Source organism: Chrysochloris asiatica, unplaced genomic scaffold (genome assembly GCF_000296735.1).
Source record: "Chrysochloris asiatica unplaced genomic scaffold, ChrAsi1.0 scaffold00019, whole genome shotgun sequence".
Classification (NCBI taxonomy): domain Eukaryota; kingdom Metazoa; phylum Chordata; class Mammalia; order Afrosoricida; family Chrysochloridae; genus Chrysochloris; species Chrysochloris asiatica.
Window position 1 is genome coordinate 27,683,747 of NW_006408537.1, and position 18,793 is coordinate 27,702,539.

At 36.6% G+C, this 18,793-nt stretch overlaps 1 protein-coding gene across 1 annotated transcript in view; it reads left to right on the plus strand.

Annotated features, from left to right (window-relative positions):
* CD109 (CD109 molecule) overlaps positions 1-18,793 on the plus strand; it is a 148,985-nt gene that overhangs the window by 69,169 nt on the left and 61,023 nt on the right. Inside the window, exons 8-15 of the mRNA XM_006835791.1 lie at positions 10,989-11,085; positions 12,181-12,322; positions 12,906-13,015; positions 13,334-13,555; positions 14,922-15,023; positions 15,124-15,186; positions 16,638-16,814; positions 17,546-17,698. Of these exons, the coding sequence (XP_006835854.1) occupies positions 10,989-11,085; positions 12,181-12,322; positions 12,906-13,015; positions 13,334-13,555; positions 14,922-15,023; positions 15,124-15,186; positions 16,638-16,814; positions 17,546-17,698 (1,066 nt within the window). The remainder of the gene's footprint in view (positions 1-10,988; positions 11,086-12,180; positions 12,323-12,905; positions 13,016-13,333; positions 13,556-14,921; positions 15,024-15,123; positions 15,187-16,637; positions 16,815-17,545; positions 17,699-18,793) is intronic.

An 18,793-nucleotide genomic window follows, 5' to 3' on the forward strand; every position in this document is an offset into this window, starting at 1 on the left:
TTGGACTTCCTCCTTCAATATCATTGGCTCTTGATCATATGCTGCCTCTTGAAACGGTTGAACATTAACCATTTCCTTTTGGTACAGTGACTCTGTGTATTCCTTCCATCTTCTTCTTTTGATGCTTTCTACATCATTCAATAATTTGCCCAGAGAATCTTTCAATAACAAAAATTGAGGCTTGAATTTTTTCTTCAGTTTCCCCAGCTTGAGAATTGCTGAGTGTGTTTTTCCTTTTGGTTTTCTGACTCCAGATCTTTGCATATTTGGTTGTAATATTTGGCTTTATCTTCTTGAGCTGATCTTTGAAATTTTCTTTTTAGCTCTTGTACCTTGTAATTTCTTCCATTTGCTTTAGCATGTCTATGAGACAATTTAACTCTTCTTAAATTTTATGTATATGTCTATATTTTTTCTTTTTGTTAGTGTTGAAGGTTGAGATTGAGATCTTAGAGAAGGAATTTGCTTGTCTTATTGCAATTAGCAGATGAATACATAATCTCCTTTTATTCATTTTGCAGAGCATAGAATGAAAAAATAAACACACCTAACTATTATTGTGAATGGGTGAAGGTTTACAGAGCAAATCAGTTTTCTATTCAACAGTTCACACACATTTTTTTTTCATGTCATTGATTGTAATTTCCACAATAGACCATCACTTAGTCCACTTTCTCCCTGTGTTTCTTATTTCCATTCCTCCTTTTTTCCTAACCCTTCTGAACTTTGTCTTGGGTAAATGCTGCCCTTTTGATCTCAAATGGTTGTTGATTCTAAGGTATGAATAATTCCTTAGTGTCACTGTTCCTCTTATATACTTGCATATTATTTTTCTGAAAATTAAGTCACTGGGGTGAGTTCATTTCCAGACCTGAAATGTGACTAAGGGCCATAGTCACTATTCAACCAGCAAGACTGCTGTTTTTTTTTTTTTTTTTTAAACTTTTTATTGTGAATTGAGTGAAGGTTTTCAGAGCAGATGGTCAGTTTTACCTTTGACAAATCATACACTTAATTTCATCTCAATGATGTAATCCCGACAATGTAATATCACTTATCATACTTCCTTCTTGTGTTTCTTGTTTCCATTCCTCCTCCTTTCCCAACCCTTCTGAACTTGGTCCTTGAGTAGATACTGCCCTTTTAATCTCAAATGTTTGACCACTCTATGGTGTGTGTATTTCACTAGTCCCCGTTATACACCTATGTATTGCTTGGCTGAAAATTGAATCATGGGTGTAAATTCAGTTCCAGACCTGAAAGGTAACCAAGGACCATAGTCTCAAGGTTTTGCCAGTCTCTGGTTTTATTTTTAAATTATTTTGAGTTTTGTTCCACATTTTTTCCCACTCTGCCCAGGACCTTCCAATGTGATCCCTTTCAGAACAGTTGGTAGTGGTAGACAAGCACCATATTGTTTTTCTGGTTTCAGTGTCATGGAGGCTGGTGTTTGTGTGGTCCATTAGTTCATTGGACTAGTTGTTTCTGTGCATCTTTGATTTTCTTAGCTCTTTTTTGCTCTGGATAAGGAGACACCAATAGTTACACCTTAGATGACCTCTCATGAGCTTTTATGACCTTAGTTGTTCCTCATCAAAGTAGGATGGAGAGCATTGTCTTTGTGGATTATGTGATGCCAATTGACCTTGGTGTCCCCCAAGACCACGGTTTTGACAGAGCGTAGCATTTGTATTGGTAATGCAAAAAGCATCATCAGAGTTGTAGACTAGTCATTTTCAAAAGTGTTGTGTAGGATTGCCCTTGCATAATTGAAGGAAGGACTTTTATTTTTAATGTGGTAATATCTGTGCTTTAATTTCTGAAATATTTTCATAATTTAGTGAAATTATTAATAAAAATGAGATATCTTCTGTCTGGTCAACATTATTTCTTTTTGTTGTGAAGTTTTGTGGCAGGGACAAGCTAAGGGCAGTAGTGTGTCTCCCAGAACAAGCAATGCACAGACCAAAATATTTTGAGGACTCCTCTGGTGTAAAGTTTTGCAAAATCCATGTAGCAAAAAGGCAAAAAAGAAAAAGAAAGAAAGGAAAGTATCAATTGAGTTTTGTGGATGGATTTATGGTTTAGAAAACATAAGAGACATCTGTATATTATATAATCATTATAATGTACTTGATCTTAGTCAAAAGTAAATAAGCATTCTGCTTAGTTTTTATTTTGAATTCTTTGACTACTGGCTGTAAAAATCAGTGGGTACAAATCCACATAAACCATTGATGTCCCTGTGGTTTGAGTCTGGATATCTTCTTTTGGTCTGTTTTTGTTTTTTAAGGGCATGCCAGGGATTTCACACAATCAATTAAAGCTTCTTAAAAAGTTCAAAGTTCAACCAAAGAAGCTAAACTGTTAGTTGTTGTTGTTAGGTGCTGTTGAGTAGGTGCTGACTCATAGTGACCTTATGCACAACAGAGTGAAACGCTACCCGGTCCTGAGGCATCCTCACAATTGTTGTTATGTTTGAGTCCATTGCTGCTGCCACTGTGTCAATCCATCTTGCTTTGCCCACGGTGGGACTGCGGGGGAGGGAAGGAGAGGAGGTGTCAGCACTGATATCCCTCATTCCAAGTCCTAGTTTAAATCCAGGGTGACTCTCTGGCAGTTCCCTGTTGATGTCCTGTTGCAGCCATTTTTGAATTCTCGTTAACAAAGTTCTACTAGCATGTGATAGTAATGATATTGTTAAATGATTTCTGCATTCTGCTGGGTCACCTCTCTCTGGGATGGGCACAAGTCTGAATGTCTTCTTATCAGTTGGTCATAGCTGTCTTCCAAATTTTTTGGCATAGATGAATAAGTGCCTCCGGTGATGCATCACTATGTTGAAAGATTTCAATTTCAATTCCCAGAGTCTTATTCTTTGCCATTATCTTCAGTGCACCTTGGACTTCTTCCTTCAGTCTCATTGGCTCTTGATCATATGCTACCTCTTGAAATGGATGAACATTGACCATTTCTTTTTAGTACAGTAGCTCTGTGTATTCCTTCTTCTTCTTTTTTTTTAAAAAAAGCTTTCTGCATCATTCAATCTTGTGCCCATAGAATCCTTCACTATTTTAAGTTGAAGCTTAAATTTTTTCTTCAGTTCTTTCAGCTTGAGAAATGCTGAGAGTGTTCGTCTCTTTTGGTTTTCTAACGCCAGGTATTCACACATTTCATTATAATACTTTGTCTTTTGGAACTGCTCTTTGAAATTTTTTGTTGCACTCTTTTACCTCCTCATTTCATCCTTTTGATTTAGCAACTGTATGCTGGAAAGCAAGTTTCAGAGTCTCTTCCATATCCATTTTGGTCTTTTCCCCCTTCCCTGTTTTTTTAATGACATTTTTCTTTCTTCCTGTATAATATTCTTAATCATCCTACAACTTTTCAATCATTAGTGTCTAATGCAGAAAATCTGTTCTTGAGATGATCTCTAAATTCAGGTGGGATAGATTCAAGGTCATATTTTGGACTTGTTTTAATTTTCTTCAGTTTCAGCCTGAACTTGCATATGAGCAATTGATGGTCTGTTCCACAATCTGTCCTGGCCTTGTTTTGACTGATGATATGGAGCATTTCCACCGTCTCTTCCCACAGATGTAATCAATTTGATTTTTGTGTATTCTATCTGGTAAAGTCCATCTGTATAATCATCTCTTTTATATTGTTTTAAAAAGGTATTTGCAATGAAGAAATAATTTAGATTTAATCCCTTCACATCACCATGGTCAACTCTACTTTGAGGAGGCAGCTTTTCCACACATGCATTTTGTGAGCCTTCTAACCTGAGGGGTTCATCTTTCTGCATTATATCTGACATTAATCTAGTGATATTCATAATGTTTTCATTTTCTGGTATTGTATCTGACAACATTCTGCTGTTATTCATAACGTTTTCAGTGTTTAAACATTCAGAAGTGGTCTGCCTCTCTTTCTTCCTAGTATGTCTTAGTCTGGAAAGCTCATCTGAAACCTGTTCACTATTGGCAACCCTGTTGGTATTTAAATACTGGTGACATTACTTCCAACATCATAGCAACATACAAGCCATCATAGTATGTCAAACTGACAGAAGTGTGGTGGAAGAAGATACACTAGTAGGAGATACATATTTAGAGATTTGTAACAAGTAGTTGGTTTATGTGATTGTTGGAACTGGCTAGACAAGTCTAAAATTCTTGAGATAGGCAGGTTGGAACACTCAGGCACAGGATGAAGCTGTTCCCTATTGGCAGAATTTCTTCTTCAGGAAGTCTTAGCTCTGCTTTTAAGGACTTCAGCTGATTGACTCATACTCACTCAGATTATCTTGAATAACTTCTAAAAGTCTACTGATTATGGACTTTAAAAGCCCCTCTATTTTGGCTCTCATGGCTATCCTGGCTACCATAGAGTCCTGGTGTGGCACTGTGGGATAAGCACTGGACTGCTATCCATGAAGTTGGTGGTTCAAACCCACCAGCTGCCTCTAGGAAACTCTATACAGGGCTGCTATGAGTTGGAACTGATTTGACGGCACTTAGCAACATTGAAGTGTCAGGAGAGTAGTTATCATCATCCTGACTCTGTCTGTCATAATGAATGTAGTGTTTCTCCTCCTTCCAGATTGGTGATTCCTCCACTTGGGCCTTGGATATGATGACCTGTCTGGAGAATCCCACTATTCTTATCTATATCTTGACTTTTTATATTTGATGTCTTTGATATTTTGCTTTTTAGTGGCATTTTCACTCTGCGTTTAACCATGTTCATTAAAAGAAGTAAACCTTACCTAGACCTCCCTGGCACCTTTCAGCTATTGTCCTACTTCTTGCCTCGTCATCAAGCTTAGCTACATTTTTCACTTCTCATTCCATTCATTTTTCAGCCATCTACAATCTGTCTTTCACTCTCACCACATTGCCGTTGAGATTGCTTTCAACAAGGTCACAAAGATCTCCTTCTTGCTCAATCTTGAGGGTCCTTATTTAGCCTTTTATAAATCTCTCTCTTTTTTTTTTTATATTGTAGCATTTGAAACTGTTGTCACTCCCATTTCCGTTCAGATTTTTCTGTTTCTTTTGGTACTCCTTAGAGTCTTTGAAGGCAATTCTTCTATTCATCCTCTGTTCAAATTGTGATTTTTGGTGAAAGTTTACAGAGCAAATTGGACTTCCATTTAACAGTTCATACACATTTTATTTTCTGACATTGTTTACAGTCCCCACAATGTAGTAGCACTCTTCTCCCTTCCTTCCTTTGTTTACCATTCCTCTTTGTGCTTTCCTGCCTTTTGAGCTTTACCCCTGGGCAAATGCTGCCCTTTTGATCTTGTATGGTTGATTATTCCAGTGGTTGTGTAACTGCCCGGTGTTAATGTTCACCTCATAGGCCTTGTGTGGTGCTGTAGGATCAGCACAGGACTGCGAACCATAGGGTCAGCAGTTCAAACCCACCAACTGCTCCTTGGAAACCCTTTACAGGGTGGTTATGAGTTGGAACCGACTTGAAGGCACTTAACAACAACAACAACATCCTTTGGCTAAACATTGAGTTATGGGGGCAGGGGTGGGTTGTGCAGTTCAGTTCCAGGTTTGAAGGGTGCCTAGGGCCATAATTGGACATAGTTGCATAATCTCAGGGATTTCACCAGTTTCTATCAGACCAGGAAGTGGTTTTTTTAAATGATTTTGAAATTTGTTATGTGTCCCCCCCCATTTAATCTGGGACCTTCTAACATGATTCCTTTTAGAGGGATCTGTAGTGGCAGCCAGCCACCAGCTAGTTTGTCTGGTCTCAGGGTTGTGGCAGATGAGGTTCATGTGGCCCATTAGTCCTTTGGACAAATTGTTTTTTTCATCTTTGATTTTCTTCACTCTTGTTTACTCTGGATGGGGAGAACTATAGTTGCACCTTAGATGGCTCACAAGCTTTTAAGACCTCAATAACTACTCACTAAAGTAGGATTTAGAACATTATCTTTGTGGACTGTGTTACACCAATTGACCTCAGTGTTTCCCAGGGCTATGGCCCTAAGCCCCCAGGCCCAGTAACTCATTTGCTCAAGAGGTTTCATTATGGCTAAGAAGTTTTCATAATTTTGTCCCCATATTGCTTGGTTAAGTGCTGTTAAGTTCTGACTCATAGTGACCCTTACATAAGGTTTCCAAGAAGTGGCTGGTGGTTAGCAGTCTAGTGCTTATCCAACATTGCCACACCAGGACTCTATGTATGCTCTACTACTTAAATGTTGTTGTGTGCCGTTGAGTCGGTCTGACTAATAGTGGCCTTAGATAGTGTTTCCTAGAGGCTCTGGTGGGTTTGAACTGCTGATTTTATAGGTATGAGTCCAGTGATTATCCTATAGTGCCATACCAGGATTCACTATATAAATAAATATGTAGAATTATCCTCTGTCAAACCTATATAGATATTTGTGAATGTTCTATCCAACCTTTAAAAGTTGTGTTCTTCAGAGTTCCATCTTTGACTCTCTTCTCAACATGATTACTCAGAGTTTTCTTCTTCCTGACCAGAACTTCTGCTGCTATTTATAATTTGATATTTATAATTGATTCTTGTGCACTTATCAGTTGTCCAATCAGCTGCATTTTCCCTTGCCCTTAATCCTCACATCTAATCAACATGTGCTCTATTCTATCTCCTAAAATCTCCCAAATGTGTTCACTTTCCTCCAGCATCACTTCCTTGACTTAGGCCCCCATCATTTCTCTTCTCAACTTGTTGTGGTTAAGTGCCATTGAGTCGGTTCTGACTCATAGGGCTTCTGAGGAGCAGCTGGTGAGCTTGACCTTGCGGTTCAAACTGACCTTTCAGTCCAGTGCATTAGCCACAGTGCCATATCAGGACACCTCTTCGCAACTACTGCACTAGTTTCTTAAATGATTTTCTTGATTCCCTTTCTCTATATTGTATCCAGAGTGTTTTTCCCCCTTAAAAAACAAATGTAATCTTATTATTTTTTTGTGTGTAAAAAGTTAAAATATTCCTACTTCCTGAGGGTGAATTTCAAATTCTTTAGTATATCTTACAAGGGTCTCTTCTTTTCTAGTTTCATGTCTTTTGAAACCTCCCTGTTTTTCCATTCTTTATCTTGCCAGTCTTTACCCCAAAATTATACTTGTGCTTTAAAGAATAGATTTTTTTTTTTTTTTTTTACCAGTAGGCAATTACATATGCAAACTGACGACTACTCCCTGATAATCTAATCCTATACCTCATATAGCACTCTCCAGCCACACTGTGTTATTTGCTAGACCACCTGTTTGAAAAGGTATGCATCTTGCTTACTGCTTTTAGTGTCTACTATGGTTTCAGTCATAGTGTAAGCTTCCAAAAAGTGCTTATTGAAAGAACAGATAAGCAATGTGACCCCTAAGATTTCAGTTTTAAGCTATATATAGCATAGCAAAGTCTTCAAATCCAATTAAAAACTTCCCTAAAAGGAACTTGGTAGAATAGTGGTTATGAGTCAGGCTGATACTTTTATAGCTATCAGTTTGAAACTAACAGTGGTTCCACAGGAAAAAGATGAGGCTTTCTGCTTCTATAAAGATTTACAGCCTTAGAAACCTTATACAGGACCGCTATGATTTGGAACCGACTCCATAGCACATAACCCCCACCACCATTTGGGGTGTCCTGGTGTGGTGCTGTGGGATACAGTACTGGACCGCAAGATGGGTTTGAAATACAAGGTCAGTGGTTCAAACTCATCAGCTACTCCTTGGAAATCCTATACAGGGTCACTATGACTTGGAACTGACTTAATGGCATTTAACAACAACAGCAGCCACCATTTGGAGGGAACCAAATTAATCCTATGAGAAATAGATTTTATTTTATCCCTAAATTACTGGATGGAAAATAGGACTTGAAATCAAGCTGTTCCTTGGGTGTATTTTGAAAAAAAATTTCTGTTTTCTTATCACTGGATGGTTGTTATTAAGTTACCGAGATAATTTTATAAACATTTATTTCATAATAGTTATTATAGTCTTCCCTCTAAGTGGATGATAAACAATTTAGGTTACTTGTTTCCTGATAGCCATCTGTCCCAAACTATAATGTGCATTAGCATTACTAGAAACTTCCCAGAGAAGAAAATTAACAGGCTCTTTTAATTTTGAAAACTTTTAACTGACATGACTGAAAATCTGCATTTGTTGGTTAACTTCATTGTGAACATCTGCTCACCATTCTTATTCTCATTAAAATAAATAAGTAATAAGTCACAGTGGATTCTAGAGCATTGTAAAGAAAATAACAATGCATAAATCTAGTTTACTTTTATAACTCCTGGAGACAGTGGAAAATTTCATATAGTATTTACTCTAAGATTTATTAAAATGTATTTATTATTTAGGCATCCTGGTGTGGTGCTGTAGGATAAGCACTCAAACATAAAGTCAGTTTGAACCGCAAGGTTGGCAGTTCAAATTTACCAGCTGCTTCTCGGAAACCTCATATAGGGTCACTATGAGTTGGAATTGACTCGACACTTCACAACAACAATGTTTGTTATTTGATAAAGTGAACCATTTGTATTGTGGAAATAATGTGTGAGGGGGAAGTGGGAGAAACATGAATTGCATTGACAGGTTCGCTTTTTTAAAAAAAATCATAGGTTCACTTTTTTTTTTTTAATGTTTTATTGTGATTTATATGATAGTTTACATGAGAGAACTTTAGTTTTACATTCATTCCATCATATATCGTTTCATTGCCATGGTTCCAATCCCCTCCATGCATCATCAAAGGGTATACCTTACAAACCTGCCCCCTGCACTCCCTCCCCCCTCCCCCCTTGCAGTCTTCAGCACACAGTCCCTCTCCTTCTCTGGATCCAAAGTCCCCAGCCGCTTCATCACTCCACATCACCGTCTCTGTCTCTATCTCAGGCATCTCTGCTCCTCTGGGTAGGGTCCCGCTCTCGGCTCTTCTCCCTTGATGGTCCCAGAGACCTCCGCTCCTAGACTGGAGAATTATTCACTCCCTTCCTTGGTACAAAACGTGTACCCTTACATTTCCACCCCTCACAATCAGTCCTGATAACAATCATTCACTGTAGTATCACAGGTGACCCATCTGCATTTCATTTCATCAGCTCCACCTAGACAGATTGGATAGTACTCAGTGGAGATTCTGCCTTCCTCCATGCCCCCTATCTCTAGGTTCCCTCTTGAAAGCTTGTAAGCCAGCCATTTCTTGCCTTTGTAGTCCGTCTCTCCCCACCCCCCCCACCCCATTTGGGTATCCAATGTCCAAGTTGCCCATCTCTGTCTACTGTGTGTGTGGAGGGGGTGGGAATGTTTTGTGCTGTAAGGATTTGTTCCCTCTTTTGAGTCGCTGCATCCATAGGTGTAGGTCAAGTTCATCAAATTGTATCAGATCACTCTTTTTTTCCTCTTCTTTCTTCTCCTGGTTGAGCTCTGATCATTCAGTCATCCGGGCCAAGTCACGTGGGTACCATCTGCAAGTGTGGGCGTTCTTGTGCACATGCCCTCTCTTCCCATCAGCCGGTAGCTCTATAGGTTCACTTTTTAGCTATTATTTAATCATTTGTGCTCTGAATGTTTAAAAAATATTCCTTGTTTTGGTAATGATATTATCATAGAGAATCTTTGATTTCTTTTTGAAATGTTTTCATTTATTATTGTCTGAATAGCTCATTTATTCCAAATGTTTCCAGATTCTATTTAGGATAGTAACATTCAATATCCATATTTCACAATTATTATAGTCAGTTTGGTTACATGGAAAGCTCAATTTGCTTCACATTTATGTAAAAATGGAAGATACCTGTGTCTGAGAATATTTAAAATATATCTGGATTTTAAAGCTCTCTGGACTATCATGTGATATAAATTTCAAAATACTATTTTCTGGTATTCTAGTAATGCTCCTATTTAAATTTTAACAAGATATAAGCAATGTTGCATTTTGAGGACTCTTTCAAAGAGTAAATTTGATACCGAAGTTGTAAACCAGGGTTTTTCACTAATTTTCTGTATAAAGCTTATTTCTTTTTTTGGAAGGGTGACACATTTGAAAGTGAATTTGTTTTTCTTTTCTTAGTTTGTAGTATACTATATTTTGTCACTGCCTTTTGAGTTGAGGGGCCGTTTCTGTGTTAAATTAATAGAATCAGGAAGCAGGAGTTTACTATTATGATTATGGAGTACAAAAGAAAAATTAGACATACTCATTTGGCTCTGCATTTCACAATAAGATGGAAAAATCCAGGAAATGCATTTATTTTAGAATGCTTTCTGGCATTAAAATGGTTTACCAAATATTGCCTCTTTAATACTTTCTAATCTAAGTGGAGAGAAAACTAATATATAGAATGCAAAGCAACAGAGAATGAGATTTGACTCAAGAAGATGATTTTTGTACTATGGATAAAATATATTCTTATTTAAAGTTTTCTTGCTTGATCACTTTAATATACTGAACCAATTTTTGACAGCCAGGATGACATTTGATGGCTCAGAATCTATGGTCTAATAAATTGCCTAGGTTAATGTTGGATCATGCTATAGTAGGTCATGGAAATTGAAATTTCAGCTAACATTTAAAAATCCTCAAAAGCTGTGATGTCTTCTGGGATCAGTCCAAGTTTCTAGGAGTAGAAGATTTTTACAGTCTTTTAAAAAAGTTTAGACAGGAAACTGTCACTTCCAATTTTTATCATATTTTCACTGGGGTATCTCAGGTAGAGCCTGGACAAAGTATACATTATGAATTTTTTTTGAAGTATTATAGTGAAAAGCCTTCTCTTTTTAAATCCTTAATTTTACAGATCACCATTTATTAAGGATATTCCTAGTTACATTTTTTCTGGAAAATTTGTGGGAGGGGTATGTTTTTAGTAGAATTATTTTATGTTAGATTGCCAGTATATAATGCTGAAAGTCATATTTTCATTGAGTTATTTTAATAAAATCAAGTTGAAAATGTAAAGAAACCCTATCATTATTTTTCAGGTATACATATGGGAAGCCAGTTAAAGGAGACGTAACACTTACATTCTCACCTTTATCCTTCTGGGGAGTAAAGAAAAATATTACAAAAACTTTAAAGGTAATTAAAAAAAAAACATTTATTGTGAACTGAGTGAAAGTTTACAGAGTAGATATCATTTTACATTGAACAAATCATATACATTTCATCCCATTGATTGCAACCCCCTCACTGTACCCTAGTTGATCCCATTTCATCCCTGTCTTTCTTGTTTCCATTTCTCCTTTCCCACCCTTCTGAGCTTTGTCCTTGTGTAAATGCTACCCTTTTGATTTTGAATGGCTAACGATTCTATTGTGTGCATACTTCACTAGTGTTCTTGCTCCTCTTAAAGACACTTCTGTTGCTTGGCTGAAAATTGAGCTATGGGGTTGAGTTCAGTTCCAGATCTGAAACATGACCAAGGGCCATAGTCTCTAGGGTTCTACCAGTCTTTAGTAGGCCAGGAAGCCTGGTCTTTTTTATGGTTTTAGTTTTTTTTCTGTGTTTTCTCCCACTCTATCCAAGACTGTCTAATGTGATTCCTTTCAGAGTAGTTGACAGTGGTAGTCAGCACCATCTAGCTCTGGTCTCAGGGTTGTGGAGACAGATGGTCATGTTGTCCACTAGACTAATTGTTTCCATGTGTTTTAAATTTTCATCACTCTTCTTTCCACCAGAAAGGGAGAAACCAGCAATTTAAATGGCTACACATAAACTTTTAAGACCTCAGTAGCTATTCACCAAGTAGGATGTAGAACATTTTCTTTGTGAACTGTCATGCCAATTGATCATGGTGTACCTCGAGACTATAGTCCTAAGCCCTTAGGCCAGGGATGCATTCCCTCAAGGTGTTTGGTTATGTCTAAGAAATTTTCATAACTTTGCCCCCTGTATGTTCTTTTAAGGTAACTTTTAAATATTTTTACAATTTATAATAGGAAAAAAACTCTGAAGTGTAACTTTTCTAGAAATATGATTTTATGGTGAATTATTAAGAGAAATGACAATGTAAGAAATAAAAAAAATTCCTCATGGGATAAGTGTGAATTCACTCATAGCAATTAAGATGGAATCACAAGTCATTGTATTGTTATGAGTTAAGCTGAGTTTTATTTAATTCTAAAATTTGAATTGCTCAAGTGAGAAATAAAATTTAACTTTTTAATAAAACAGATAAATGGATCTGCAAATTTCTCTTTTAATGAAGAAGAGATGAAAAAAGTAATGGATATTTCAGATGGGCATTATAACCACATGGATGTTTCTTCCCCTGGGCCAGTAGAAATTTTAGCCACAGTAACAGAATCACTCACAGGTTGGTAGACTTTGAAGTGAAGGTAAAACTATTTATGTGTTTTTGCTTTGTCACCTTTCTTAGACTAGTACTGTGTTTTAGAATCATCATTTCCTTTCCAAAGATGTTCCTTAATTCTGAAATTGTCACTATTCTCAGTCTAACTTGCCGGATGCTCTCATAAAGAATAACACTTCTACTCTTCTTTTAAGCCTGAGGACTCCATGGCAAGGCCTATATTTTCAGCTGGCTAGCCATTTTTTTTCTGTTAGCTTTACATCTCCTGAAACCTCACCTCCTCCTAGAGAGATTTATCTTTAACAATAATAATAAAAAAGGTTGACTTCTTGAACTTTTCTGTTATAATTTCAGCAGTTTTCACCAGAAGGCTATTCTTTCAGTGGCCTTAATCTGCTGGTGTACATGCCATCAGGAGGAGAATGGCAATAATGGTGCTTAGAAGGGATTGATAATACAGAAATGAGGATTATGTGCTCTGATATTGTATTCCTTTTGGCAAGTGGCTCAAGTGGATAGGTTAGTAGATAGAAGCTGTTGGTGAAATATTGCTTTTACTTTCTAAATAGTATAATTTTTAAAACAGGTATCTCTAGAAATGCAACCTCCAATGTGTTTTTCAAGCACCATGAGTATATCATTGAATTTTTTGATTATGCTACTGTCTTGAAGCCATCTCTCAACTTCACAGCAACTGTAAGTTGGTATGTTTATTACTGGTCTAAAGCAGCAAGTTTAATATAGTGAAATGCACTGGGAAATAGTACTTTTCAATACTTTAAAAAATCTTTAGGCTAAGAAGTAGATGAATTACTTATTTCCCTTTAGGTATTTGAGGTATTTAGAATTGTTTCCAAATAATGTTTGTCTAATTTTCCTAAAAGGTAGTCTCCAACAAAATATTTTTGAGAATTCTGTCTCATGAAAGCAGATGTGGAAACTAGATCCAAATTGAAGTCAAATCCATTGTTTCTTCTGTTAAGTGTTTTTAAACTATCATGTTTTGAAACTTAGGTGAAGTTAACACGTTCTGATGGCAATCAGCTGACACCTGAAGAAAGAAAAAACAATGTAGTTATAACAGTGACACAAAGAAACTATACTAACTACTGGAACAGGTGGAGCAAAAACCAGGAAATGGAAGCTGTCCAGATTATGAATTTCACTGTCCCCCCAAACGGAATCTTTAAGATTGAATTCCCAATCCTGGATGATTCCAAAGAGCTGCAAGTGAAGGTACCATCTGCTTCTGATAATTACTACGAAAATGTCATTACTATTGTAATCTTGTGGTGGGTCTGCAAACTTTTGGAGGTCAAAGTACATAGGAAGTGGACACGTTTCTGTTTTTTTTTAAATTGTTAAAAAAACAATTTTATGACAGTAGCTGAGTATTAGACTGAGTTAGTTCTTCTTTCTAAGTTAATTTTGAAGAGTACAGAAAATACAGACTATGAAGATATCATAAAGAAGCTTCCAAGCTCCCAATTTAGGTTGATTTTTAGTCATTTCAAATTACATTTTGGTATGAGCTGAAATGACACTTAACAACAATATATATTTTGGAGTCCTATAGGATAAACACTGAACTGCTAACCTACCAGCCACTCCTCAGAAATCCAATATAGGGGTGCCATGAGTTGGAACTGACTCGATAGCACTTAACAACAACAATAACATACATATTTTTTGCACTTATAGCCTTTTCTAGAGTCCTAGTATAGCACTGCAGGTTAATGTGCTGGACTGCATAGTTACTTTGAACCCCAAGGTTGGCGATTCAAGCTTACCAGCCACTCCTCGGAAACCCCATACAAGGACCCTATGAGCCAGAAAAGACTCAAGGGCCCTTAACAACAACAATAGCCTTTACTAAGCTATTGTTCTTAGAGGGACTACCTAGGAATCTCTACCCACTCTAGCTTTTTTGTTTGTTTGTTTGATTATTTATCCCTGCCCATGTCAGGGCCTTGACAAAACAGACTATTCTGAAGTTGTGACACTTGATGGATCAAGTGGGATGCCATGATTTCTCGCTTGTAATTAAGCTCTGTGTTATGGAGAAAAGCAAATGGAGAAGTGGAAGGATTACCTTTCTGTATCATCCTTTCCTCTCACATTGTCGTTTAATAGTATACCTTTATTTCTGAAAGAAGATTGGATTGTGCTTTTTCCCTTAGGTTATGATGCTGAAGACCTGCTTCCAAGTTGTAAAACTATCAGTTTATTTATTTATGTTGTTGTTGTTGTTAAGTGCCGTCGAGTCAGTTCTGACCCATAGCGACCCTGTACAGGGTTTCCGAGGGTGTAAATCCTTACAGGAGTAGAAAGCCTCATCTTTCTCCTGCGGAGCGGCTGGTAGTTTCTAACCGCTGACCTTAAGGTTTGCAGCACGATTCGTAACCACTACGCTACTAGAGCTCTCTCAGTTTATTTATGGTATAAGATAAAAAGTAATGAAGATCTAATGCTTGATGAATGTTATTATTTTCTGCATGAGAAAAGAAGTGAATTTGGTTTTCAGTTATTGTTCAGTAGCAAGCATCTTTCCTCAAGGTGCTGCTAAAGATGAAAATTAATAGCTCTTTTTCCTCTGTTTTAGGGCTTTTTTATTGATAGTGAAAGTAGCATGGAAGTTCATGGTATGTTTAATTCTCCAAGTAAGACATACATCCAGCTGAAAACAAGAAATGAAAATGTAAAGGTAATGCATAAATTCACTTGATACTTACAATCTCTTTGGACTCTCTTGTCATTAGTATGTATATATTAATTACTTTTTTTTTTTAAATGTATATATATAGGTGGGATCACCTTTTGAGTTGGTGGTTAGTGGCAACAAACGATTGAAGGAGCTAAGCTATATGGTAATCTCTTACAGAATCTACATTTATATTCCATTACACAATTATCTTAAATGGTGTTTATTTTTTGTTTAGACTAAATTAGTTTTTAAACTTTAGTATCTCTCCTTTGTAGTACGTCTTCTTTATATTGCAATAAAATATTTTTTCTTATCCTTTTTCTCCTATATTTGCATTTCTAATTTATAAGGTGTAATTAAATTTTGCACGGATTCAATGGCATTTCACAACAACAACAATTAAATCTTGCAGTATGTTCAAATTTGATGATTAAGCAACATTTGCTATTTTAGAAAAATTATAAAATATAAAACCACAAAAGGAAAAAAAACCTGTCACTATACATGCTTTGTGCAGTCCTGGTGTGGCGCTGTGGGTTGATGTGCTAGACTGCAAAGCCATTTGAACTGCAAGGTTGGTGGTTCAAGTTCACCAGATGCTCCTTGGAAACCCTCTACAGGGTCGCTATGGGTTAGAACTGACTCAACAGCACTTAACAACAACATACATGCTTTGTAGATTTGCTAATCCTGTTCTTCCTTGGTACCCTATGATCCTTGATTACAAAGCTACGGTTTCCCTAATCTTACCATTTTCTATTTCCCAGTATATATGAGGGGCCTCAAAAATTTTGTGGAAAATTCTATTATCTTTTTTTTTAAATGTTTTATTGTGAATTATATGATAGTTTACATGGGAGAACATTAGTTTTATAGTCATCCTATCGTATATTGTTTCATTGCCATGGCTACAATCCCCTCCATGCATCATAAACCAACCAAAGGGTATACACTACAAGCCTGTCCCCCGGTCATCAGCACACAGCCCCTCTCCCTCTCTGTGTCTAAAGTCCCCAGCTGCTCCATCTCTCTATGTCATCATCTCTGCCTCCATCTCAGACATAACAGCTTCTCTGGGTAGGGTCCCGCTCTCTGCTCTTCTCCCTTCATGGTCCCAGGGACCTCTGATTCTAGACTGAAAAGTTAATCACGCCCCTCCTTGCTACAAAAACGTCTACCTTTACATTTCCAACCATCACAATTGGTCCTGATAACAATTGTTCACTATTGTATCACAAGAGACCTATTCGCATTTCATTTCGTCAGCCCCGCCTAGACAGATTGTATACTACTCAGTGGAGATTCTATCTTCCTCCATGCCCTCTGGATCTAGGTTCCCTCTTGAAAGCTTGTAAGCCAGTCACTTCTTGCCTTTGTAGCCCCCCATTTTGGTTAAAATTCTATTATCTTTTAATCCTGCTTTTCCATAAACTTTTCCAGTCTGCCTCATACTTGCTATATTTTTCAAAGAGGGTTTCTTGCGTTCTGAAGGGTTTTTGAAGTTGCTTTACATCAAGAATGTGCATGTTTGTTTAAAATGATGATAAATATAGTTACAGCTGAGATTCTTACCAACTTTAGCATAAAATTAAACTTGTCTACTATTCTTTACAGGTAGTATCCAGAGGAGAGTTGGTGGCTATAGGCAAACAAAAGTCAGCCACCTTCTCTTTAACACCAGAAAATTCTTGGGCTCCAAAAGCTTGTATTATTGTGTATTATATTGAAGATGATGGGCAAGTTATAAATGATGTTCTAAAAATTCCTGTTCAGCTTGATTTAAAAAATAAGGTAAGATTTAAGATAATAATTTTTAAAAGAAAACTTCATATTAGCCTAAGAATTGTAATATTTCTTTTGAAAAGTATTTTTAAGTTAAATTGGTTATAAGTTTATATTATTTCTAGAACTGTGGTTAAGCCTCTTCATATTTAGTTATTGCATATGTTATTTCCTATATGGAATTATTGGGTTCTCTGACTCTTAGTCTTAAGACTTTAACACAAATCCACTCAGGATTTAAAACTAAAGGATTTCACAGTTTTCACAAAGGTTGGGTCGATATTACTCTGGCATGGAATTCCAGTCATAGATTTTTTTTTTAACAACATAAAATTTATATTGTGTTGGTATTTGTGGAAGTTCGGATTGCCATCATGTAGGCAACTTTGTCTTTGTCATCTTTTCTCTTCCTATTTCTGGTACTGGACTTTGCCAGGTCTGTTAGACACTGTTGTTTTGTGATCAGCACTGACTGGGAAGTTGGTGATGGAGGAAGAGAGGGAGCAGAGGGAAGGATAATTCAAATTTATACCACATGGAAAAGTTCTCTGATTTGCAAATACTTTGGGAGTAAAGCTTTCTTATTTCTTTCTCTAAAGAAGATTTATGTATGGTTTTAGAATTATCCTTAAATTAAGGCAAATGTAGAATCTTTGCTAAATTTTTAGTCACTAACAACTACTGACAAGACATGTTTTCAAAAAATGGAATAAGTAAATCCTGTTTTCTCCCCTTTTTAGATAGCTCTATATTGGAGTAATGCTAATGCTGAACCATCTGAAAAAGTCTCTCTCAAGGTCTCTGTAACACAGCCTCATTCAATAGTGGGAATTGTAGCTGTTGACAAAAGCGTGAATCTGATGAATGCCTCAAATGATATTACAATGGAAAATGTAAGTTTAGCTATTTTTTTTTTAAGGATGAAAATGCATATGAAAAAAGAAAAAAATTACTTTGAATATTTGAAGGAAATTTTATTAGTGTCTCTTCAAAGTATAAGTTAATCAGTAAATCTTCCAAATAAAAGAGAATCTGCATCCCATCTGTTCTGTTGGAAAGGCGCTTATGTAGCTTTTTGCATTACTGTTTTACATGACAAATGCCACCTAGAGTTTCCCCTCATTTTCATACTGTATTTTAATTTGAGAAATTCCAGAAAGTACTAGGAAATGTAATTGCACAATTTTTACAAAAAACATTCTTGTGAATTGAGCGAAGGTTTACAGAGCAGGTTATCAGTTTTACATTCAACAAATCATAGACTTCATTGCATCTCAGCTGCAATTCCCTCCATGTAACATCACTTTATCCCTGCATTTTTTGTTTCCATTCCTCCCTATACTCCTTAGCTTTGTCCTTAGGTAAATGTTGCCCTTTTGATGTTGAATGGTTGATCATTCTATGGTGTATATTTCATTAGTGTTGTTATCCCCCCTGTATACCGATCTATTGCTTGGCTGAAAATTGAACCATTGGGGTGAGTTCAGTTCCAGACCTAAAGGTTGACCAAGGGCAATGTCTTGGGGTTCTGTTAGTCTCTATCTGACCAGTAAGCCTGATCTATTTTTTATGATTTTGAGTTTTATTCCACATTTTTCTACTACTCTATCTAAGACCTACTAATGTGATTCCTTTCAGAGAAACTGGTAGTGATAGCCAGGCATTGTCTAGCTCTTCTGCATTTAGGGTCATGGAGACTGATGTTAAGTTAGTCCACTTATACACTGGACTAATTGTTTCCAAGCATCTTCAATTTTTTCCAACAGGCAGGAAGAGACCAATAGTTGCATCTTAGATGGTCATTCATAAACTTTTAAGAACTCAGTCGCTACATCAAAGTAGTATGTAGAACACTGTCTTGGTACTTACACAATTATTGATAACACTGAAGAAGAAAGCATTAGATACATTTTTAGTATATTCTATTTTGGTTATATAGAGCTCTGGTAACATAGTGGTTACGAATTGGGCTGTGAACCTTACAGTCA